At 35.4% G+C, this 27,421-nt stretch overlaps 1 protein-coding gene across 2 annotated transcripts in view; it reads right to left on the bottom strand.

Moving 5' to 3' along the window:
• The window catches only part of Hacl (2-hydroxyacyl-CoA lyase), a 182,099-nt gene that overhangs the window by 91,580 nt on the left and 63,098 nt on the right, over positions 1-27,421 (bottom strand). For both annotated transcript variants that reach the window (XR_016547389.1, XM_090381322.1), the window contains exons 8-10: positions 21,482-21,617; positions 13,729-13,834; positions 8,675-8,758 (exon numbers count right to left, since the gene is read on the bottom strand). Coding sequence is in view for 1 of the 2 variants with exons in the window: in XM_090381322.1 (XP_090237448.1) it covers positions 8,675-8,758; positions 13,729-13,834; positions 21,482-21,617 (326 nt within the window). In the remaining variant the exon portion in view is untranslated. The remainder of the gene's footprint in view (positions 1-8,674; positions 8,759-13,728; positions 13,835-21,481; positions 21,618-27,421) is intronic.

Below are 27,421 nucleotides of genomic sequence, written 5' to 3'. Positions count from 1 at the left end.
GTGATTAGACTCAGGGGCACTTGCTTCTGAATCTGATTTTCCATCCATATTATTAACAGCTGTTCCATCTTTGATATAGCACCTGAACGCTGTTTTGTGATCACTGTTGGCCGATTTCCCTTCACCACTGTAATACGTAAATAGGAATGAAGAGAAGTTTCTGAAAATTTGTGTTTTATATGACTGAAGATTTCAGTGAAGGAGAACACATTTCACCATAACGTAAAAACACACACAATTGCAGTTATTGGTACCATCGCAAATGCAATAAGATCGAGTTTACTACCCGTTTATAATTAGATGCACTAACAGAAAAGCCCAATAAACCAGAAAGTAATTACAAAAAAAAAAAAAAAAAAAAAAAGTGTTATTGGATTCACATTACGATATTTTCACAATATCCCTACAGATGCAAAATATGTTTCCATATTGTTTTCTGTTTTCACCAGCCAACAAAAACCTACGTAAAGTCAAATTTGCGTAAGTCGAGTATTATATAAGTCCGGGAGTTCCTGTATATGTTTTTAACTGTTTATGTTTCTGCTGTGATTAATATAATAAACAAAATAATTTTTTTATTATATCAATTATAATATATATATTATATTAATTAATAATGATTCATTCATTTAGAAACTGTGAGAAACAGTTTCATTTTAGAGGAATTTGAGAGAACAAAGGTAAAGTTGAAAGCAAGTAAAATAACACTAATAATTTAATTATTTTTACCTCCCCTGTATCAGTTTCTACCTTTAAAGAGCTAGAAACACTTATGGGAATCAACCATTAGTTGATTAATCAACCATATGAACATTAAAACTATTGTGATAGGAGGTTTGTTTTAATGTACCATTTCAATGAGACTCAAATAGTGCTACATTATTCAGTGAAAACCTTCTAGGCCAACTATCTGGCAAATTTGTTTTTAAAGCTTAACCTGATATAAAGAAATATCCTCCCAACAAGGAGGGTGTGGAACATATTACACCTAGTTTTTTCAAACTTTGATAAAGAGATTACTTAAAAATGATTTCTTTGGTTCTGATCATCTTGCATCCTGCGGCTGCACTGAAAAATCCAATTTAATAAATAAAAAAATAAATAAACAATAAAAAAAAAAAAAAAAAGAGAGAGAGAGAGAAATTTGATCTTTAAAAAACTAACTGGAATATCACCCAAATAGATTGAAATGGTTTCTATAAAACTGAAGGAACTGATATTCTTTTAAACAAGTTATTATAAAATTTGACAAACATTATAGAACAAGCAGTTCCTAACAGGACCAAAGATTTAATTAAAAATAAATGTCCTAGCTGCTTTAATTACCACATAGTTAAACTTCTGAAAAAGAAAAAATAAATTGGTTCAACTAATTCAAAGGTAATAATAGTCAAACTGATTATAACAGATTTTATTATTTTAGGAAAAAGGTAAAGAATAGAATAAAAATTGCTTTAAGTGTTTATCTGCTATAGAATAATCAGTTGCTAAGAAAAAAGACCTTAAAGAACTTTGGAAATTTTTCACTGAACCAAATATAAATTACAATCAGAGAAAAAAAGAAAAAAAACTTTATTACCAAATATGAATGAATTTATGAAGTGGTTTGGAATTCTGTATCCATTAAAAAAAAGTTAACATAAGTACTAATTATAATCTTATCACAGAACGTGTTTAGTAATGATAATATATGAGTAATTTTTAAATTAGCCCATAATATTATGGGTAACAATTAGCATATTTCCAATGAATTATACACTACTCAACAAAATTAGCAGAACGAAATGTTTTCCTTGAATATTTTATTGTGAACAATGTCACTGAAGGCGAACATTTGATACAATAGGCATCCTGGCATGCAAATTCAGAGTATCCAATAGAAATCGATCTACCAGAAATTGATCAGCCACACATTATGCAAATTATTTATACCTATAAAAACACAAGTTGCAACAGCATCATTTCATTCCTGTTTTTTGGATTGCTCAGTGGGATAGCACTCAAGAACGGCAAGTCTTTCATTTAGATGATTCTTTCAGATGGTGGGCCATTGGACAACCTGAAGTCGGGCAGTCACAGGCAGAGGTGGCACATTAGTTAAATGTGTGACGCAGTGTCATCGTTGTACTATGGGAGCAGTTTCAGGTTACAGGAGCCATTACAAGAGAAACTAGCTGAGGTTTACGTCAACCAGAACAGACTGCTATCTGACTCTAACTGCAAGATGGAACCCTACGATGTCCTGTCATCAACTGCTATTAATTATATTATTATTAATGTTCATGTTTATTATATATAATCACTCTGGTAGTAAATTCAATTACTACCAGAGTGATTATAATTACCAGAGTAATATAATTACTCTGGTAGTAAATTCAATTTTATAACTTTCTTTATACTGAAATTTGGGTATGTAATTAATTTTTCTCCTCTCTACAAAATGTTATATTTTAGATTGGAAGGACAGAAGTGATAAAAATTTCTGCAGTCATGGTGAAAATAATTCCAACTGGACTGTGCCAAGAAGGCTCAATTCAAGTGGACTCTATACAATGAAGTCAATGACCATTAACCCCAGCATATAGGGGAAACCCTGGAGGCTGCAGCAAAGTACAAAAATCCTATTAACCCCAAACCACTGCAGAGCTTGTTGAAACTAATGCCATGAAGAATTGTTAGATTGCCTTATCTGGATAACTGATACATTTTATAAACATAATTTTAAAAACTGGTCATTTACCTAACAAACTGAAAATAACTACTGTATTTAAGAAAGGTGATAGGAGTAATCCCACTTTCTATAGACCCATCAATAAATCAAGCTCACTGTAATCAAAATTAGAGAACATACAGTATATAAACACTTAACTGCTTTTATAGATAAAATAAATCACATTCACCATGTCTTCACTGAAGGTAGGTCATGACGATCATGACGTCAGGAAGGCATTTGATCATAACAGACAGATGGATATAGTCTATTTAGACCCATGGAGAACATTTAACTCAGTTCTGCATAATATATTACATATTAAGCTTCCTAGCATAGAAATACTGGGGTTGACTCTATCTAGTTTCATGATTATTTTCAAAATAGGAAAAGTGTTATTTATTTAAAGATTATATTCAGATTATACTCCCATAGAGAAGGGGTATTCCTCAGGGATCATGTCTAGCCTTTTACTCTTTGGGATATTTTTAAATGACAAGAGACCAATTATATATGCATGTTTATATATGCAATTATATATAATGTATTGGCAGGAGACCAATATATATGCAAATGACAAGAAATTATATAAAGAGATAATAGACTGTGAAGAATCACAAAAGGGCATTCAGCTAATTTCTGGATTGAAAAGAATAGTCCATCTTTGAATGTAGAAAAATGCCATATAATTATGCCTGATTATCACAAAAAATCAGTTATTCATTATAATTATACACAAGGATCCACAATTATTACAAGAATATTTGAAATTTTGGATTTAGGACTATTAAGGACAAGCAATGGTTATTATATTTCTCATATTATTAAAATACCTAAAAGAGCATCTAAAATGTTAGGGTTTAATTAAAAGACTTTCCTTTGATTCTGCTAGCCCTGATATTCCCAAATTAGCTTACACTACATTGACTTGTCCTATTTTGGATGAGCCAATGTAGTGTAATTTATTTATGCTATACAGGTACAGATCCCCTATGAAAGGAATAATATTAAATTGCTGGAGAATGTACAAAAATCTCTTATCAGGTATTTAATTTACATATTAGGTAAACGATTTCAATTCCAAAAATTACAAGGAATGGGTAAGTTTTTTGGTCTTATCCTCTTTAAAGATAGAAGAAATGTGTTGGATTGCAAGTTATTTTATTCTCTAATCCAATACCAATACTGTGATACTTTTATCCTGTATTAATTTTAACTGTCCACCTAGGCTACTAGACTAAGGAATCAAAATCCATTCAGTATTATGAAATTTAAAAAGCATATTCATTACAAGCACAGAGCAGCTGTGCTTGTAATGAAACTAACCTTAAATTTTTTTTTTTTTTTTTTTTTTTTTTTTTTAAGAAAGCTGATATCAAACATATTTTATAATATGTTTTATAATTTATAATAATTAATAAGTTTCAATGTGTTATTTACACTAATAACAAATTAATTTATCTAAGGGGCAATAGAATAATTATTCTTCCTTTGTATAATAAATGGTTTTGTTTGTCATCCTTTATTACATTGTCCTATTACAGTCGAAGCCCTATATCATAACGCATAGAGGAATGAGAAAAACGGTCGTAATATCGATTGTTCATAAAATCAGTAACAAAACAAGTAAAAGCTTGAAATTTTATTGTAATATTACTAATACAATATACAGGGTGTCTCAAAAATATTGGTAAACGTTTAGGGGAGGTATGTAACATCTAAAGGAATGTGAATCGCATAGGAACCCATAACCGGGAATGTCACGGGAAAGTAGTAGCAGAGGTACAAGAAGCAGAAATGACACAAGACAGTAATTAGTGGCAAACATTTATTTGACATAATATTAACAATGGAGTACAAGATGGATGCATTTCGTGATGTTACAACAGATGCTCGAAGGTTCCACCATGAGACGCAATGCATGCGTGACACCGACGCAGCATGGATTGGCGGACATGGTCGAACACACCTGGAGTTTCTTTGACAGTAGCAGCAGCGCAGACGAGTCTCGCCACGAGATCCATTTCTGTCTCCACGGGCAATTCATACACGATAGATTTGAGGACCCCCACAGAAAGAAATCAAGGCTCGATAAATCAGGTGAGCATGGGGGCCAGGCAATGGCCAATCCATGGGTCCACCATGGCCAATCCATCGACGCCCAAAATGCCTGTTCAAATGGTCACGAACACACCTTCCATAATGGGCAGGCGCCCCGTCATGTTGAAACCAAATGTTGCGTCTCACATTTTCCTGCTAGAACTTGTTCAAGAAAGATCCGATATTTTAGCGGAGTTCATGCGGGATGGTAACAGGTATGGGTCGACTAAGCAGTCACCAACCATACCTGCCCACACATTTATTGCGAAGCGATGTTGTGCCGCATAGGGGCACACACCGTGTGGGCCCTCTGCTAATCCATAAACTAGGTGCATACAATATGACAAGGATCACTATGTGACTGACCTGATGTTTGCTGATGATAGTGCTATCCTTGCCAGTAACGACGCTGAAGCCACGGACATCCTCTACGACATTGCCCGCATTGCCCGGCCATACGGTTTGAAGATCAATGCTGGTAAGACAAAGGCCCTGACAACAGATGGGTCGGAAACCACCATCTATCTCGAAGGCGTCCAGATCGAGCAAGTGCAGGACTTTAAATACCTTGGGTCGCTGGTCCAGGAGAAGAAAGTTGCATCCACCATGGAAATCCACAGCAGAATTGGACATGCGGCCACTGCGTTCGCCTCGCTCAAATGGTGTCTATGGAAGAGGACCAACATTTCCACAAAGACTAAAATCCGACTCTTCCGGACTTTGATCCTGCCCATTCTTCTTTACGGATCGGAAACATGGATTTGTCTCAAGTTAGATTTGAACAAACTTGAGGTATTCCAAATGCGATGCCTGCGGCAGATCTTGGGCATCTCTCTTCGCGACCGCATCACTAATGATACCATCCGCACCAGATGCCAACAGCAACCAACCATTGCCGACCAAATCCAGAAGCGAAGGCTCAGATGGTTTGGCCACGTATGTAGAATGGGCACGAACAGAATACCATCCACACTCCTTTGGAGACAACGACCCACCCAATGGAGCATCCAACGGACCGCGCCTAGGAAAACGTGGGCCAAGCAAGTGGAAGATGACTTGAAGAGCCGACGTCTCGACCTTAACCAGGCCAGGACTGAAGCCATGGATCGTAAGGTATGGAAGAACATCACAGAGCAAGTCCGAAACCCTGCGGCACCTACAGCAGCATACTGGTTGCGTGGCCAACCGCCTCCCCCAGCTGCCAGCTAAGGACCAAAGAAGAAGAAGAAGAAGGTGCATATCTGCTAGCTCACAGTTCATATATCGATGCATGCTCTTCGTGTGGCAACTATCGCGAACTGATGAACAGCGCCATGTACCGACTTACAGTGATGTTTCCGGTTATGGTTTCCTATGCGATTCACATTCCTTTAGATGTTATCTACCTCCCCTAAACGTTTGTACCAATATTTTTGAGACACCCTGTAGTATAATCTTATTTATAATATGTACTACAGTATTAAACAAGAAAATTATGATTGTAAATTTTACATTGATTGTAGAGCACAATTAAATTTAAACCACAGTAGGTTCCTTGTCTTCATCACAACAAATTTCAAAACATTCCATTACATCTGCAATAAGTTCCTCTTCATTCATGCATATCCCAAAATGTTCAATGTCCACATCCACCTCAACGTAATCGCTGAAGCTTAAGTTTTCCTGTAAGTTTAGGTGGTGATGGACATGCTCAAATATTTCTTCCCTATTATCAGACTGTTCTTCAAAATTAATAGATGAAGAAGCATGCAAAACTTCACACATTGCATCATCAAAGGTGGTAAAATCCAGCATGATTGAAGTAGTTGGCAATCACTTTTTCATCAACTTCATCCCAAGCTGAAACACATAAAACTGCCCGCAGGATGTCAATTTCGCATTAATTTTTGCTTTCAAGACATAGCACAATTTTGTTTAATAGCATTCTTTGGCAATTTTTTTTTAAATGATTTTCCTTCCAATTGTTTGTAGTATCAATGTCCATGGCTGCATTTTCACCACACTTTTTTGAAAGACAGGCCATGATGAGTCTTAAATTTCTGGAACCATCCGTCTGAACTTTTAAATTCTTCAATATCCATTTGATGTGTAAATGATTTAGCCTTAGCTTTTAAAAGCTACCATCTATGGGAACTTTTTCTGCACGCCTCATCAGTGTTGAAGCCAATGTTTGCACAGGGGAGATGTAAACTTTGGGGGGTACGTGTAGTATACGTGTATATTTTTTATTATTATTTAATATTTACAATGTATGTATATGTTACAAACAAATCTGTATATTTAAGAACGTCATAATAAGAGAATATGAAAAAACAAAATAGGAACAAAAGGAAATATTTATTTAACATCTAAATACTAATAGCCGGTTCACAAAAGCTACATTATTGACAATAAACACAGTTTAATAATATGAAAATCACCGATTTACATCTAAATACTATTAGTCAGTTCACAAAAACCACATTACTGACAATAATCACAGTTTAATAATATGAAAATCACCGATTAAAATTTGCAAAAAAATCATACAAATTATAATTAAACATGCAAGTATTATAATAATCTTATTCTTCTTTGCTTTTTTCTTTGCATATGTATCAATCACTTCATTTATTAACTTTTCCAATAACTCATTCAGGCCTTTTAAGCATATCATCATGCAATATTACATATATAATAAAAAGCTTATAAAATGTATTGTTTATAAGCTGCGGCAAAACCATCTTGTCTGCAGAATACAAAGGGAGAATTAGCCAACAGATAAAGGGAATATGAAAACCATAAAGTGAAACTGCCAACAATTGAAATAGTGGCTGCAGTAGACTCCTATCTCTGCCTACACATTTTTAGCCTTCTCCTGAAAGCCAACTGAGGTGAACTTATTCACGGCCTATAATCCAGTCATTTCGTTTCTGATATACAAACAAAGAATTAATTGCAAGTAGACCATTTGTGTGAAACACTATCAAGAAATGGTTCGTGCAAAAATAAAGGAAACTGAAAACCATAAAATGAAAATGCCGACACTTGAAATAGTGGTTTTTAGTTACAATTTGTGCAGCCAGAAATATTGCCCATTTAATTATTTTGAAAATTTCATGTCTTTTGAATTTTAGCGATTTATTTTTGCTGTGTACCACCTTAGTTGATGTGAATTTTTGTGTTGTATTTATTTGACACAAATTTATTGAAGCATGCTCAATGCTGATGGGATTCTTCCTCTTGCTCAGAATAATCACCTAAGAGGGCATACATTCAAACTGAGGAAAGACAGTTGTAGGATAGATGTGCGGAAGTTTGCCTTTAGTCAGCGGGTGATTGCTGGAACAAACTTCCATCTGTCGTTGCAGAAGTTGATAGCTTAAACAGATTCAAAGCAGAACTAGACAAACATTTGGAGCGAGTGGATGGGTGAAATGAGAAGTGTGTGTGTGTGTGTTTTTTTTTTTTTTTTTTTTTTTTTTTTTTGCTGATGCTATATAAGCTTGCTTTCTTGCATCATGTGCTCTTGCTAATGTCTACGCGACCATGGTAATAGAGCTTATCATTTTATAAATTGTATTATCCAGTATAAATTTCAAAAAGTAGACACAGAATTCAATTTTAGTAAAAATATGTGTGCAAGCAGATTCAGATAGGAGACGTGATTTTATTTGTATTTCTTTACCCCTTCTGCCAAAGGCAGTTTTACTGTTAAGGTAAAGTTTTAGTCCTGTTTAAGAGAACTAAAGCTTTAGTTCTATTGAACTGAATAATTCCACTGCTCTAGATAAATATAAATCCCATATTTAAACCTGAAATGTTTGTCTACAAGATAAACAGCACATAACATTACCCTCAGATATTATTAAATCAGATTCCTACCTGGTTGGTAATGGAATTTACATCGCCAGCAAGTGCCACTTTGGCTTGAATACCATTGTGAAGTTCCTCCATCATTATATCTACCTAGAGTGAAATAATATTAAAACGAATTAAAACAGACAAAAGCCTTACATCTTTTTAATAGATATTGTCAAGATATCCAAGACACTGTTTTACTCATCTACCAAAAGTGCTTCACCCAAATATAAAGAAATAATCATCAATCCTGGTGGTGATAGTTGTAATAGTGACAAATGATGCAAGAATGCAAACTTATACAGCATCAACCAAAAAACACACACACTTCATCTATGCTTAACCTCCAAGAATTTGTCTAGTTCTTTCTTTAAATTTATTCAAACCATCCACTTCCACAACAGATGGAAGCCTATTCCAACAATCAACCATTCACTGGCTGAAGGCAAACTTCTACACATCTATCCTGCAACCATCCTTCCTCCACTTAAATTTATGCCACCTCGTGTGCAGCAAGGGGAAGAATGCCATTCACATTCAGCTTACTCAATCCATTCAAAGTCTTAAACTCCTCAATTAGATCACCCCCACAAATGCCTAGTCTCCACACACTGCAATTTGCAGGACTGAAGCCTTTCTAGGTAAGAGCACCCTTTTGTTCCCTTCACCAATCTGGTTGCCCTTCTCTACACTCGTTCCAGCAGATCTACATCCTTCCTAAAATGAAGCCTCCAGACATGTATACAACACTCTAGATATAGACTAACCATGGCCTTGGATCTATTGTATACAATACTCTAGATACAGCCTAAGCATGGTCTTGTAAAAAGGAATAATCACCTGCTTATCCCTTTACTAGCAAAGTCCTTGCACATCATTGACAAAATCCCATGAGCTGTCCTGGCAGCATGTGTGAACTGCTCAGAGAATTTCATATCTGACTGCACAGTTATCCTCAGGTCTTTTTCATTTTCTTCTACCCTGGGTGTAGTTCCACACAGTTGATAAGTTACTCTGAGATTATTGCAACCCATATGCAATACCTTGCATTCGTCAATGTTAAACTTCAACTGTCATTTCTCAGCCCATTGACCTAATTTTTATAAATTTTGTTGCTGTAGCATACCTTCATTACTGCAGTTAACCACCCTGCCCACCTTTGTATCATCTGCAGATTTAGACATTAAGCCTAATATACCTTCGTCAATATAGTAATAGTAATCGTGGCATATGATGCAAGAAGGCAAGCATATTAGCTTATGTAGCACCAGCCAAATAAAAAAAAAAAATTCACACAACCATTCCTTCTAAATATTTGTCCAGTTCCTCCTTAAATTTATTTAACCTATCAACTTCCACGACAGATGGAAGTTTGTTCCAGCAATTAACCACCCACTGGCTAAAAGCAAATTTCCACACATCTATTCTACAGCTGTCTTTCTTCAATTTGAATTTATGACCCCTTAGGTTCGTAATCTGAACAAGTGGAAGAATCCCATCAGAATTCAGTGTGCTTTACCAATTCAAGGCCTTATACACCTCAATCAGATCAGCTCACAGGTGCCTGTGAGCTGATCTGATTGCGCCGCTGCAATTTGCAGAACTTAAGCCTCTCTTGGTAAGAGGATCCCTTCATTCCGCTCACCAATCTTGTTGCCTTTCTCTGTACGCACTCAAGCAAATCTACATCCTTCCTAAAATGAGGCCTCCAGACCTGTACGCAGTACTCAAGGCATGGCCTGACCATTGCCTTATACACAGCGACAATCACCTCCTTTTCCCTGCTAGCAAAATTCCTGTATATCATTGACAAAACCCCATGACCTGCTCTAGCAGCCTGACTGCATTGCTCAGAAAACTCCATATCTGACTGCACAATTACTCCCAGGTCTTTTTCATTTTCTACCACCCTAAGTGTCGTACCACACAGTTGGTAAATTCCTCTGGGGTTACTTCTACCCGTATGCAGTACTTTGCATTTGTCAATGTTAAACTTCAGTTGCCACTTCTCAGCCCATCTTCCCAAATTTTCTAGATCCTGTTGCAGTAGCACACTACCATTACTATCATTAACAACCCTGCCAACCTTTGCATCATCTGCAAACTTCGACATTAAGCTTGAAAAACCTTCATCAATATCATTGATAAATATACAAAACAGTGGACCCAACACCGAACCCTGTGGGACTCCACTAATAACACTAGTCCAAGAAGAGCAGTGCCCATTGATTACCGTCCTCTGTCTTCTCCCACTCAACCATCCTTTTATCCATTGTAGCAACTTACCCTTAATACCATTCTTCTCCAATTTGTACAGTAGTCTTCCATGCGTAACAGTGTCAAAAGCTTTCCTGAAATCCAAGTATATGATATTAAAATTATACTTTGCATCCAGTTCCTTTGTAACCACATCATAATATCCAATAAAATTTGTCAGATATGACTTTCCCTTAACAAACCCCATTTTGTGTCTGAATTATTGCTGCAGTCTTGTCTAGATGATCCTGCAATGCATCTTTAACCAGTGATTCCATTATTTTACCTGGAACAGAACTTAAGCTAACTGGTCTGTAATTACTCGTTTTACCCTTCGATCCCCCTTTGTGAACTGAGGATACATTTGCACATCTCCAGTCCATGGGGACCTCCCCGAGTCCAAGGATACTCTCATAATTATGGAAAAGGGTTTGCTTACTTCCTTTGCCGCCTCCTTTAATATAACTGGATAGATTTCATGCAGCCGAGGTGCCTTTCTTATGTTTAACTTCAACAATTTCTCCTCCACTTTGCTCTCAATTATTACAAAAGCATTAAGTACCTTGCTACAATTTAATAACCTTCCAGTATTTTCAACCCTTAATAACTCCTCATGTGTGAATGTAGGTGCAAAATACTCATTCAGTTTTTTTGCTATCTGAGCAGGATCATCAACAGTTGAACCACCGATATCAAGTGGACCAATTTGATTCATCCCCTTTCTTTTAGAGCTTATAAAAGTAAAGAAATCCTTGCTGTTTTTCTTAGCATCCTTTGCCAAAGATTTATCGTAATTTGCCTTCGCCTGCCTAACCTCCTTTGTGACTTGATTACAGACTAGCTTATATATGCCATAGGCTTCTGTGTCGCCTGATAATTTATATGCATCCCATGCATTTTTCTCTGCCACGAGTCTCAGTTCATTTGACAATCATTTAGGCTTAAAACTTAAACAATATTTCTTAATAGGTATGAAATGTTTAGTAGTTTCCACGATTAATTCCTTGAATTCTTCCTACTTGGAATTTGCTGTTGGTATCATCTTCAGTTGATCCCACTGTACAGAATTTAAAAACTGTTGAGACCACTGACAATATCATTAATAAATATTGAAAACAACAATGGGCCCAGCAGTATATACCATGGGGGACTCCGCTAATAACATTAGTCCACAAAGAACAGTGCTCTCTTCACTTCACTTCACACAGTAGGATCTGTAGAGGAGTTCAATTTGTTCCTTTTGGTTCTGGAAAGGAACTTATCCTGCAAGGTTACTAGTATCATCATAGCAAGGCAGCAGTGCTGCCAGAGTGACCAAGTGGTACAATGGTTAGCTTGTTAGTAAAGAAGGGAAAAAGAAAAGTAAGTTAACTTTCTGGACTTTGCATAGTCAAAATATAATTTGTACAATATACTTTGTACTCAAGAACAATGTTTAAAACTAAACAAGACCAGTCACTTGGAAAAATACACTTTATATATTGCACAACGAGTTTGTGCTTGGTTGTGAGAATGCTTGTTACTTGGAACTCTATGGAAATGTTAGGCATTATCATGCTGATGATGGGTTCATTTCTCTGTAATGGGACGGAATAATTAGTTCTTTACTTGTTTGAAAAAAACATCACTGTAATGCATTCATTACAGTGATGAACAGTAATTCACCTACATGCAATAATACAACTCAAAATAAAAATTTAAGATAAATGCAAAATAATCAATAATGTGCAACTATTTACAGCTTTAAACAAAATACAGGGCGATTCAAAAGCTTTGTTTGTTTGTTTGTTTTGTTTGTTTTTGGTTTTTTATTGGCGCATTGGCAGCTGTGGCAATTCAAAAGCCTCTATACATAGGGAATAATGTATGATGTTTGGATCAGCAGTTTTCGGGTTGCTGGAGTCACCTCTGAGGTCCCCCAGACCTCAGCCCACTCAATTTTTATTTGTGGGAGCACTTGAAGGCTAGGGTGTACCAGGAAAAGATACGAATCACTGAAAGGAACACATTCGAAATGCAATTACGCACATAACACCAGAGGTGTTAATGCAAGTTCAACATGAGTGGGAGAGATGCATCCATATGTGTTTTCAAAGGAATGGCAACCATGTAGAGCATGTTTTGTGAATAAAGTGACAGTCTGTCAAAAAAAAAAAAAGACAGTTTATTAAAAAAAAAAAAGTGACATTTTCCTAACATATGGAGATTTTCGAATCACCCTGTAAAATAAAATACAAATAATGTAAAAACTGACAGACTATATACTCTTGATTAAACTTAACAAAATAGAATAGGTCACCAGCAAAATATATATATATAGATAAAAAAATAAGTTAATTTAGTGCATCAGGTACACCTTGAAATTCCTGAACAAATTTTTGGGAACAAAAATATAACCATGAAGATTAATTAGTTTCATGATATGAAATACTGGACACATGGAATGGTTCCTTCTAAGAAGAGGCAAAGAAAGCATGTACTGAAGATGAGAATTTGCACTGCTTGTTGTATAGACTCTCTCTCTTGACATCATATTACTGCATGGCACATTCCTTGTGCTACGAAAGAAGAACAGGAGAATCAATACAATTGTGTACTAAATTATAAATAAAACATCAGGGCTGAAGATTATGTCTATAGACTAAGAGGAATTAAACAAAACCTGTTGCTCAGGGCATTGTAATCTATGCAATGGAACTCTGTTTCTTGAAACAAAGGAAGCAAACAAAGTTGGTTTGAATACATTCAATTAGGTCATAATACCAAAAAATAATATATACCTTACTGAAAAATAAACACAAATAATTATCAGATTTATTTACCTGTATAATTTGTACATCAGGAGCAAATCTTGGAGGCTTTCCAAAGTGGAGAATCCAATTTAACCTTGCACCAAGTAAGATGATAACATCACATTCAAGCAGGGCTCTAAATTTCAAATATCAATGGGTACAAATGTTAATAAAATGAGTACAATTATTACAATCTGCCTTGTTTAGACATAAAATGCGATCAACATTCGAAGCCACCTAAATAATTATGTTCTTTTCCCTTACTAATTCTATATAATGCTTAAAGAAAACAATTAAAAACATTCATATTTCTAAATAATATTAAAGGTCAGGTGGTTCAAAGTATGACTCAATTCAACTGAAATGACACCATACTGATCTGAAGTCATTGCAATATTAATTACAAGACAAGTTAATATATTTATTCAAAACTGACTGTTGTATTCAGTAATTTTTTTATAGAAACACACACACACACACACACACACACACACACACACACACACACACACACACACACACACACACACACACTTCTTACATATAGTGTACTGGAGATGACCAAAAAATATCTAGCATTATTCCTAGAATTTATAACAAAGAAATGAAGGCTCCAAGAAAATCGTGGAGAAACTCCACAAAATTAAACAGGTATTATAATCAGTTAATTAAGGTATTATAATCAGTATTAAGGTCTATATAGGCCACATCAACTTGGCCACTGTTATCTAGACACTCAGTTGTTGATTGCAACAACTCAGCTAGGTTAGGAATTACTGACTTATGAAACTTAAGCATACAAGGATAATGAAAATGTTGGCTATTAACTATAATAGTTTTGCATGATGAGTGAGAATACACATTGTCCTAATTACAGCTAGTTAACAAGGCCTTACATAGGAAACAAAAAAAAAAAAAAAAAAATATATATATATATATATATATATATATATATATATATACACACAGGGTGATTCAGGAGGAATAGTAAACATTTTGGGAGGTTACAGTATTGATTACTTTAAGTAAAAAAGTTCATATAAACATGTCCAATTCTCAATGGATACGGAGATACAGCTGTTTGAAACTGGGGCACACAGCTCCATGAATCAGATGTGATCAAGAAGCAGTTATAACCTGATGCTGTTTGGTGTTAGAAGTGTTGAAAGAATGCCGCACATCTTCACACATGCTGAATATGCAAATATAGTTTGTCTACAGTTTTTGTGGTGAAAGTGCTACTGCTGCATGTACAGAATACAGCCGACAGTTTCCTAACTGCAGAATACCAGATTCAAGAGTGTTTACACAACACTGCATGAGACTGGTAGAGTTCCCAGTGCTCATATTTCTTCTGAACATGCAAATGAACAAAATGTAGATGAAATAGAACACATTCTTCAGTTGGTAGAACGTAGTCCTACTATTAGCACAAGAAGAATTTCTACACGAATTGGTGTTCCACAGACATGAGTAGGGCAAACATTAACTGAGCACAGCTTATATCCATTTCACATATAGTGGGTGCAACACCTTTAACCAGAAGACAATTGAAATTTTGTCAGTGGGTAAATGCTAATCGCCAATTAATTCCATTAATACTGTTCAGCGATGAAGCTACTTTCACCTGTAACGGTATCAACAACACCAGTAACTCTCATAGGTGGTCAGACAAAAATCCACATGTTGCTGTAGAAACAAATTTTCAACATCACTTCTCTGTAAATGTGTGGTGTGATATCAACAATCAGTTGATTGGGCCTGCTGTGTTACAAAATCATCTTACAGAGCCCATTTACCTAGAATTTCTGCAAAACCAACTTCCACTACATTGGAGGATGTTCCCTTGGCTAGAAGGATTAGTATGTACTTTCAGCATTATACCCATCTGGTGATACAATATCTAAATCGAACTTTCCCTAAATGATGGATCGGCCGTGGTGGTCCCATTCATTGGCCAACAAGGTCTCCAAGACCTCACTCCATTAGATTTTTGTTTGTGGGGGTGGATGAAAATGTAGTATACAAAGAAAAAGTGAATACAAGAGATGAATTGCTCGCATGCATTTTGGATACTGCTGCCCTCCTAAAGGAACGCCAAGACGACCTCAGAAGACCAACATGTCATATTACCACAAGAGTTGCAAAGTGCATTGAGGTTGGCGGTGGGATTTTCAAACATTTATTGTGAACTGTAAAAAATTTGTCAATTATTTGCATTTTGTATCACTCAAAAAAGTCAATAAATAGAAACAATAAGTAATTTATCATTCTTTAATACTTCTAATAATGGCATTGTGTGTGCCAGTTTCAAACAGCTGTATTTCCGTATCCATTGAGAATTGGACACATGTTTATATGAACTTTTTTACTCAGAACAATCAATATTATAACCTCCGAAAATATTTACTATTCCTCCTGAATCACCCCGTATATATATATATTAGCATTTGTAGAAACATACGGGCCACCTCCGTAGCCAGGTGGGCAGGAGCAGCAGTGAGTAGCACACGCTTCTTGATTAGACTGGGGTTCGAGCCTGTGATCGCCAAATACGGAGGATGCGGAAAGGTCAGGGAATGACCACGGCATATCCCCAGAGCAATATGGCCTTAGTTGCTAATGCTCCTAAAAACCAAATAACAAACAACACAAACATGTTGCAAAAAAGCACTTATATAGCACCAGCCAAAAAAAAAAAAAAAAAACCTTACCATTTCACCCATCTATTCGCTCCAAAAGTTTGTCCAGTTCTTCCTTGAATTTATATAAGCTGTGACTTCCACAATGACAGATGGTAGTTTGTTCCAATAATCAACCACCCGCTGGCTAAAGACAAATTTCTGCACATCTATTCTACAACTGTCTTTCCTCAATTTGAATTTATGGCCCCTCAGGTGCATAATCTGGGCAAGAGGAAGCTCCCAGCAGCACTAAACTTTCTTAAACCATTCAATGCCGTACACACCTCAATCAGATCACCTCGCAGGTGCCTAGTCTCCAGATGCTGCAGTTTGCAAAACTTAAGCCTTTCTTGGTAAGAGCAACCCTTTGTTTCCCTCACCAATCCTGTTGCCCTTCTCTGTGCTCATTCTAGCAGCCCTACATCCTTTCTAAAATGAGGCCTCTAGACCTGTATGCAGTACTCAAAGTATGGCCTGACCATTGCCTTATACAAAGGAATAATCACCTCCTTATCGCTGCTAGCAAAATTCCTGTATATCACTGATTGACAAAATTGCATGAGCTGCTCTGGCAGCCTGTCTGCACTATTCAAAATACTTCATATCTACCTGCACAATTACCCCCAGGAGTTTTTCATTTGCTACACCCTGAGTGTAGCCACATAGGATTGAGTGGTCCATGGTGGTATTACTTTTCCTTCTAGATTTGAAAAATTATCCATCCTGAAATTGTGTTATTGATAGTTCTTTTAGTTGTATTGTTAAAGGTTGATTTAAACATTTGCAGTTTCTATATAGGTTTTCTCATCATGGAATGAAGTGTTGCCCAAGTAGGATGTTCTCTTATAGATCTTATCTTACATACATACAGTAGTGAAATGAAATGTTCTATTGAATTCATGAAATTTTGAATGAATGGAAGTAAATATTCTCTGAATCTTGCATCATGGATGTCCTGTACAATATTGTATCTTCACACTGTGTCAAAAGCTGTCTCTATATCAAAAAATACAGACCTGTTAGTTTAGATTCTGTTCTGGGGAAAATAATGGAGTCACTGGTTAAGGGAGCATTGCAGGATCATCTAGACAAGACTGCAGTAATAATTCAGACACAGCATGAGTTTGTTAAGGGGAAGTCTTGTCTGACCAATTTTATTGGATACTATGATGTGGTCACAAAGGAACTGGGTGCAAAAAATAATTTAGATATCACATATTTGAATTTCAGGAAAGCTTTTGATTCTGTTGCACATGGAGTCTACTGTACAAATTGGAGCAGTATGGCATTAAGGGCAAGTTGCCACAATGGATAAAAGGCTGGTTGAGTGGGAGATTTCGGCAAATAAAAGCAAGAAAAACAATTACTAAGTAAATTACCTGGTTTTTCAATTATTTCATTCAATTGTTGCAATTTAATTTACTATTTACTCATTTACTTTAATTGATGTTACAACCGTCAATTTTATTGGATACTATGATGTGGTCACAAAGGAACTGGGTGCAAAAAATAATTTAGATATCACATACTTGAATTTCAGGAAAGCTTTTGATTCTGTTGCACATGGAGTCTACTGTACAAATTGGAGCAGTATGGCATTAAGGGCAAGTTGCCACAATGGATAAAAGGCTGGTTGAGTGGGAGAAGACAGAGAGGTGATCTATGGACACTGCGACTAATGTTATTTGTAGAGTCCCACAGGGTTCGGTGTTGGGCAGATTGCTGTTTTGTATATTTATCACTGATATTGATGAAGGTAATCAGGCTTAGTGTCCATGGTCTGCAGATGATACAAAGGTTAGCAGGGTTATTAATGATAGTAATGACAGTATGCTACTGTAACAGGATCTAGAAAAGTTATGCAGATGGGCTGAGAAGTGGCAAATGAAGTTTAATGTTGACAAATGCAAAATACTGCACATGGGTAACAGTAACCCAACAGAAACCTACCAACTATGTGGTACTATATTCAGGGTGGTAGAGAATTAAAAACACCTGGGGTATTTGTGCAGTCAGATATGAAGTTTTCTGAACAGTGCAGACAGGCTAACAGAGCAGTTCATGGGATCTTGTCAATGATATACAGGAATTTTGCTAGAAGGGAAAAGGAGGTGATTATCCCTTTGTATACAGCAATGGTCAGGCCATGTCTTGAATACTGTATACAGGTCTGGAGGCTTCATTTTAGGAAGGATGTAGAGTTGCTATAATGAGTACAGAGAAGAGCAACAAGATTGATGAAGGGAATGAAGGGGTCCTCTTACCAAGAAAGGCTTAAGTTCTGCAAATTGCAGCATCTACAGACAGGCTCCTGTGAGGTGATCTGATTGATGTGTATAAGGCCTTGAATGGTTTGAGCAGGCTCAATGCTGATGGGATTCTTCCTCTTGCTCAGATTACAAACCTTAAGAGGCATAAATTCAAATTGAGGCAAGACAGTTGTAGAACAGATGTGCGAGAATTTCTCTTTAGCCAGCAGGTAGTTGATTGCTGAACAAACTTCCATATGTCATTGTGGAAGTTGATAGCTTAAATAAATTCAAGGAAGAACTAGACAAATATTTTGAGGGAATGGATGGATGAAATGGGAAGGTTTTTTTTTTTTTTTAAAACAGCATGAACTTTATAAGCTTGCTTTCTTGCATCATTTGCCTCTACTAATGCTACTGCCAATACAGAGACCATGTGTTTCAAACTATGCATCTCTAATATCTGTTTCAATTCATATGAGACGTTCTAATGTAGATCTGTTGCATCTAAATCCACATTGAGTAATGGCATACCAGTTGGCTGTTTCCAAGTAAAAGATTAACTTAATGCCTAAGCAGCAAGTAAGGGCTATGGCTATCAGTTGATAACTGTTTGGGTTGTTCTGATCCTTACTGGGGTTTGGGAAAGCCAATACTACTGTGTGATGATATACTTCAGGATACTGCTCTTCTAGGAAAATGGGGTTATGCAGTTTCTGGTTTTCTACTGCTCTTTGATTTAAATATTTAGGCATATCATAGTGTATACTGTCTTTTCCAACTGCACTTTGTCTTGCTTGTGTTATTGAGTTAATCTTGCTTGGGTTATCATTTAATTCATGTAGTGTAATTGATTGATTATATGGTCAAAATTTTTTGTATAAAAATTAATCTGATGGGTCAACAATGCTTTCTGTATTCCGATGTAATATTAAGGATGGTTGGTTTCTATATTCCACACTTATATTTCATATTTTATTCCATATGTGTAATTGTCCTGTTTTTTGATGAAGTAAATTGAATCTGTAAGGTTTTTCTGACTTGTTTCTGGGTATACCTAGCTTTTGCTGATGCTAGTTTATATTTTAGGAGATTATCTGTAGAAGTTATTCCAAATTTTATTTTGTCTTCTTGTTTTCATGCAGTCTTCATTCCATTAAGGTACAGTGAAAAAACCAGCTGAGGTGGTGGTCTGCTGGGATAAAAGTGAGAATTTCTGGTCAGTGTTCTTGGCAAGTAATTGAAAATTTTCAATTACTTGCCTGGTTAATTCAGGTAGAACTGACATATAGTCAGATCTACTGCCAAGGTTGTACACAACTAGATAAGTGAAAATAGGTATGCTTATCATTATTGAGTAGAGAGGAGTTATGCTGGTCTATTATTCTTTCTATAATTTTTCCTTGTCTGTTGACTTCAGCATTTCCCCATAGAGGGCTATATCTATTCATGTCACTCATTATAACGAAGAAATGTGTATATTAACTACTATTTATAAAAATTATTTTCTGTGTCCTGCAATTTTCAAGTTATGCTGATTTGTTCAGATCAGTGGCCAATGCAACTTGAGTCATCCTAGAAATAACTTACCTCTTAATACCTCTTAAAATAATACCTCTTAAACCAATTCCACAACCAAGCCCCTATAACTAAATTTCTCCATTAAAATTATCAAAAAAATATATTTTATTTACATATTTCATTTTGATAGTATAAACCCAAGCTGTGATGCTCAATACATTCTACGTTGATTTCAATATTTGTAAAAGAATACGAGAAGTTAACCTCAATATGATACACAGAACATTTCCGTATGACACTTTCCAGAAATTAAAACAAATATAATATTACAGTAAATATTAGATTAAAAAATCAAAAATATTACATTACAGTAAAAAATAAATTGAAAAAACAATTAAAACAACGATTGAACACAATTAAAAATCAACTGAATGCAATTAAAAATTAAGTAAAAAATTTAACAAAAATATTGCAAAACAATTTTGACAACACTTTGACTGTATGTAGTGATCACAGGAATGAAAATACTTCATTCCTGTGATCTTCAGGATTGATCACAAGAATTTTCATTCCTGTGATCACGACATATGGTCAAAAAGCACTGTCAGCTTCAGGAAGGAAAATGGTTTTGCAATATTTTTGTTAAATTCTTTTAATTTTTTAATTAATTTTTAATTGTGTTAAATTGATTTTTAATTGTGTTCAATTGTTTTTTTTTAATTATTTTCAATTTATATTTTACTGTAATGTAATATTATTAATTTTTTAATCTAATTTTTACTGTAATGTTATATTTGTTTTAATCTTTAGAGAGTATCATACAGAAGTGTTCTATGTATCATATTGAGGTAAACTTCTCTTATTCTTTTACAAATATTTCATTTTGAAATATAGTTCCAAGAATCATGTCATATGAGATATGAATCTCATTATTAGTATCAGTCCTGAATAAAGAATCAAAGTAGCTATTGTTCGATAGCTTTTATTACTAAGAAATGTTTTAAAAAATTTGAAAAAAAAAAAGAGGACACAAGGAGAGAAAGTGTAATTTTTTTCCCTTTCTTCTGAATTGAGTGGACAGCACTACCAATACTTGGAGCCCAAAATTAAAATATAAAAATACAAAACAAAATATAAAATTTGCATAAGTCTTGTGATGATCACATATGTGATTAAATGATTATGCATCTTTAGCGTAAATTCTTCACCAGTGAAGTGGCAAAATTCTTCACTTTACAATGTTTATTAAAAATTGTATGCCAGTTCATTTACAGATCGATCTATGAGAAAATACACACATCGGATTAAACTTGCCAAAAATAAACTTACCTTGAACGGGCAGAAGACACACACAATGGATCATTATCAGGAACCACACCCTTACCCATGGGTGTAGGAAGGAAAGGAAGCTCATATTTTTTCACTAAATTTATAACATTTGATTCTGAATGAGCATAGGCTGAACCTGGCAAGCAAAAAAAATATATATTTTATTTAAAAAGAAAAATTAGTTTAAAAAGTTTACATAAAATTGAAATATAATTTGATTTAGTTTTAATCTCATCACTTAATGTTAAGAAGGTAAATATCAAAAAGAAAAATTTATTTTTCTTAAATACTTACCATGGAAATTATCCATATTCATTTATTTTTACTGTCACTTTATTTTTTTAAAAAGCATATAACTATATCACAAATGCAAAATTAATTTGACTTAAAAGTTACTTTTTAAGTTTATAAAAAATAATTCATATAAGCATGCTCCTGTATCTCTGGATGTTCAAAGGTAAAAATAATACCTCTTAAACCACCAAGCCCCTATAACTAAATTTCTCCATTAAAATTATCAAGCTTATTTTGTGAAAAATTTCTCATTAAAATTAAAAGGTATTTTGCTGCATAAATTCAGTAAAAAATTTGTCATGTTCGAATTTTTCAAAAAAGACGTTGTTTAATCCATGATTCACAAGTACATACTATCAGTTGTGGATTTTTGAAGTCTTAAGAATTTTTAAAACTTTCTTAATGTTAAGAAGGATAAAAATCTATTGAACAATACTAATTTGATTCATTATTCATGAATAATGCAATAATAAGATTCATATGCCATATGACCATAGATTCTTGAAACTGCATTTCAAAACACAATCTTGTTTGGATATTGGCTCCAATGGGGTGGGGTAACTATGATGTGTTTGGGAAACTCAGCTCTTTCAGAACTGAGAAAATTCTAGATGTCAGTGGTCTAATCAACCAATTACTGTTGATTTCAATGATTTCATTTTTTTTTTTAAATAAAAGCAACAGTGAAACTTAGTATACATCCAAACATAAATATTTAAATTACACATAAAAGAACATATTAAATAAAGTGTATATAATTTAATGAAGGCTTAATGCATCTTAAAATAAGCAATTCAATTTAAGTAATTATGATATACAGAAAATTAGATTCAAAACATCTGTATGATTTTAAATATTAACCCAAATCCATATAAACTATACTATTTGTAAGCAGTTTCAGTTGCCACCTCACCTGACCTCCCTTGGAAAATAATGGAGGGGTAGTTATGGACCAGCCATGATCCAGTAGGTGGCATGTGCAGCCACAAATAATGAGGTTGTGGGTTTGAGCCCATATGCTGCCATAAAAAATGCATGGCCTCAGAGCTTTATAAATCATTGACTGCGGCACTAAAAATTTGGTTGCATTAATAATTCAGCACATACGCAGTCATGATGAATTTGTGAACTCTTCTGGCCATCTAGAGAATAAATGGAAATTTATTTCTATTTATAATCCATTAAGAATCCAATAAAAAAGTGAATTTGCAGCGTATCCACAACACAAACAACAAATAGTTTTTAAACAATGTATGCAACATATAAATCAACAAAGCAATACCTAAATTTTTGTTTTTAATGTAATGAAGTCCTATTAAAACCCATGCTATATAGATATCCAAATATCCAAAAAGTGATCCAATTTATTTCTAATACTAACTGTTACATATGCAGCAATAGTAATAGTATTTGCCATATCATGCAAGAAAGCCACAGGGTTTTCCTGCACTGGCCAAAAAAAAAAAAAAAAAAAAAAAAAACATCACATAGCTAATAGAATAAAAATTATGTGCTTCCATACTCACACAGGTAACTATCCAGTTAACCTTTGAATTTATTCAAACCATCAGCCTCGACTATCTGCAAAGGCAACCTGTTCCAGCAATCAACTTGTTAAAAGAAAAAGTCCTAAAATCCAGTCTAAACCTCCTCCCCTCAAATTTGAATTTACGGCCCCTAGTTCTGATATTATTTATAATAGTGAAAATTCCACCTTCGTTCATTTTACTAATCCCTCTCAGAGCCTTATAAACCTCAATTAGGTCACCTCTGAAGTGTGAAGTTGCCAACAAGACCATACAATCAGTTCTTCCTCACATGATCACCATGCAAGTTGCCCATCTTTGGACACATTCAAGAAATTCAATGACTTTTTTCAGATAAGGTCTCTATACTTGAACACAGTATCCCAAATGCAGTCCCACAAGTGCCCTATGCAGGGGAGCTATTAAACTCCCTATTTCTACAGGATAACATTCAAAAAAACATCAATAGGACACTCAGTAGGCAGATGGGCCCTTCTGGCCACTTGCCTACACTGCTCAGAAAACTGCACAGCTACTGGTATCAATAACCCCCAGATCCCTGTCTTCCTCTACTCTTTTTAGTAGAGGAATTTATTTTGGGGTTGCTACTCCCCAAGTGTAAGACCTTTCATTTTGCCACATTAAAACATAGCTGCCACTTTTCTGGCCAATCTTGAAGCCTGTTCAAGTCATTCTGGAGGAGCGTTGCTTAGCACTGATCATTAACAACGCTACCAATCTTTACATTGTCTGCAAAAGGTTGACATCAAGCCCCCCATCCGTTCATCAATGTCATTTATGAAAACCAGAAACTACAATGGTCCAAGAACAGATCCCTGGGAACCCTCACTCCTGACATCAAGATCCACAATCACATCAAGACATCAAGATCCACAATCACAACCCTCTTCCTTCTGCCCTGAAGCCACCCAGCAATCCATCTTAGAATCTTTCTAGTAATCCCAATATGTTCCAGATCATACAGCAACTTCTCATGAGGGACTGAGTCAAATGCTTTGCTAAAATCCAAATAAATTTATGTCAAAATTATTCCTAACATCCAACTCATGAGTAACTGTGTCAAAATGGCCTACCCAGTTAGTCAAACATGATTTTCCCTTATCAAAACCATGCTGCATGTCCTTCAGAATGCCACATCTATCTAAATGTTCCTGGATCACACTCCTAATCATTGCCTCTAAGATTTTCCCTACCACTGAGGTCAGACTAAACTTCTCCAATCCAAAGGAAACTCTCCCAAGTCCAAAAATGCCCTCATAATTAACCTCAATGGTTCAATATGCCACCAACTCCAGGAGCCTTTCTTGGCTTTGTGCTTGAAAGTTTTTACAATAAACAGTCACTAATTTCATGTAGCTCAGCCTTGCCTCACATGAAGGTCTTTCGTCAGTAAAGACTGAGCAAAATATTTGTACAATTCATCAGCAACATCAGCTGAATTACCTAAGGCTTTTCCCATGCCCATTACACAAGGGTCTGATCTGATTTAATTTCTTCTTCGTTGTATTCACATACATAAAAAAAATCACATTCTTTGCTCTCTGAGAGAGAAATGGGATTTTTTAAATGTATATGAGAAATTATGTAGCCTTGGAATCCCTAACCTTATTTGTGGTACTATTATAGATTGACTTGTACCTGTTGTAGGCTTCAGTACTTTTCGTCACTCTATAACTATCCCATGCTATCTTTTTCTGCTCTTTTTGACCAGCCAGCTTGGCATTCATCCATTTTGGCATTACCACCTGCAATGTTTTCTTATTTATGTGTTCATGGCTTCTGTGATATTTTCTTTAAAGGTATTATATAATTCAAATGTATTTGCCCTCAACTCTGCAACCCACCCAATTAATAGGTACCATGAAGTGCCTTACACTGTCGAAGTCCCCCTCTCTGAAATTAAAACCAGTGTCTTTACCTTTAACTACTGCAACACCTTTCTTTAGCTTCCAATTGACAATTGCATGATCACTACCTGACAATGGTTCCTGTACTTTAAGCCCTCTGATATCTGATTCATGAATAATGATGAAGTCAAGAATATTTTCACCCTTAGTATTTTCTCTAACATGCTGGTACAAATAATAATAATCTAGTTTATTTAAAAAAAAAATTTCCCAGTGGTGAGTTTCCTCTCACTTATTCCAATCAATCTGGGGCAGACTGAAGTCAGCTGTAATAAGACATTTGTGCTTGCGTGCCCATTCCATCTGCATGTAGAGACGTTCTTTACACACTTCACAATCTTCTGGTCTGTAGATTATTCCCACTCTCATTATACCTTTGCTTCCAACTAATTCATCACACCAAACAGATTCTATGTTGACAGAAATAACTTCAGGCTCAGCAAAAGCTCATTTTGTTCTCAGGCTGCTTTTGATAAGAAGCATGACCTCACCACTCCTCCTACCTCCCTAAATACATTATTTAACCTGTAGTGGAACTCATCATCCCAAATTTCCATGTTTGTGTTAGCCCTATTATGTCAGCATTAGTTGTCCTAATCAGGAGTTCAAATTCAGCCATTTTATTGACAACACTCCTTGACAATACTGTAAACACAGTTAAAACTAATTATTTTTCTACTGTCTACTACCCTGACACACAGTTATTTAGGCCTTGTTTGCTACCTTTATCTTCTTGCTCATTTAAAATGTTGCTACCCTCAGAGCACTTTTCCAACATTGACTGCTGCAGCAACAAACAAGAATTCCTGATGTAAATACAAGCATTACTTTCACTCATACCATCAGATAGCAAATCTATATTACTCTTCCTCCCCTCCAACTAGCAGTTTTCCTGAACCCTTAAAGCACTCTCAATGTTACTATCAAAATTCTTGCACCACCTTTGTTCAAATGAATGCCATCTCTATAAAATAGATTCCTTCTACCTACAAGTGCAAGCCACCTGATAAAACTTTCCACCCTAGGGCTTTGCAGATTCCCTCAAGTCTTGAGTTATCTAGGTTTGTCTACCATTTCCACAAGGCTTTCACCACATAATCCCTCCTATCATGTCTGGGCAGAACTGCAGGCACATACACATTCTGACCTAACTCACGGCACTTTTTCAGCATGGTCCTGTATTTATCCAACAAATGGTCAGGTCATGTTTGTTTAATATTGTTAGACCACATATGAATAATAATGATCTTTTTTATTCCCCCCTTAAAATCTGACAATCTGGTGGTAACATCATCAATTGTTGGTCCCAACAAATGTTTTCCTAGTTCGGGTCCGTCAATCTTTATTACAAAAAATTTTACTTGTTTCCCTGACAATAAAATGAGATCACCTCAACCAGGGAAGTCTTTTCTGGGACCCATATCAGGGGTGCATCACATGGCAGGTCACAAGGTACTTGAGTTCCTGATGAGCTCCCAGTTACATTTGTTTCTAGGGCAAGCACTCGTTTCTTCAGTGACTCAAATTCTTCTAGTAATGCATCAAATTCTAATTTGAGATCGGTACACTCCTTACGTTGGGTGCAAAGAAAAGAATTGTCAGTTGAGCTAGGTTTGTCTACTAGACCAACCTTAGAATACATGTAATAGGCTATACAAATGATGAATTTGTGACTCATTCCAGAAATGCCCACAGGCATTTCCATCTGAGTCACAATGTCCTTGGACTTTGTATTGTAAGTGGATCTTGTAAAACCATTATTTAGGTAAAATATGAACTAAGTTTACAGATGATACTTATTAGAAGGGTTATGTGGTTTTTTTTGGGCTGATGCTATATAAGTTTGCTTTCTTGCATCACTTGCCTCTACTAATACTAAGTGAGTGAAGCAAATCATAAAAGCCTGCTACTAATAATGAGTGAGTGAAGTAAATCATAAAAGCCTGTGTTCATTGAGATTCATCACTAATTCTAGGTCAGAAAGAAGCAGAAACTTGGTTAACATTCAAGGATGTTGTGAAAAACTTTTAGGCATTTATAAATCGAAGGACGAGAAGACTGTTAAAAAACGTGCTTAGTAATTTCAAAAAAAAAAAAAAAACAGGCTGCAACAAGTGTGAAGGTTCATTTTCTGCCTTGGATACTTTCTGCAGAACTTTGTCACAGTGAGTAAAGAGGGAGGTGAGTGGCTT

The sequence above is a fragment of the Mastigoproctus giganteus genome, chromosome 1 (assembly GCF_048544385.1).
Source record: "Mastigoproctus giganteus isolate SK-2022 chromosome 1, ASM4854438v1, whole genome shotgun sequence".
NCBI lineage: Eukaryota > Metazoa > Arthropoda > Arachnida > Uropygi > Thelyphonidae > Mastigoproctus > Mastigoproctus giganteus.
This window is presented reverse-complemented; position numbering and strand designations above follow the sequence as displayed.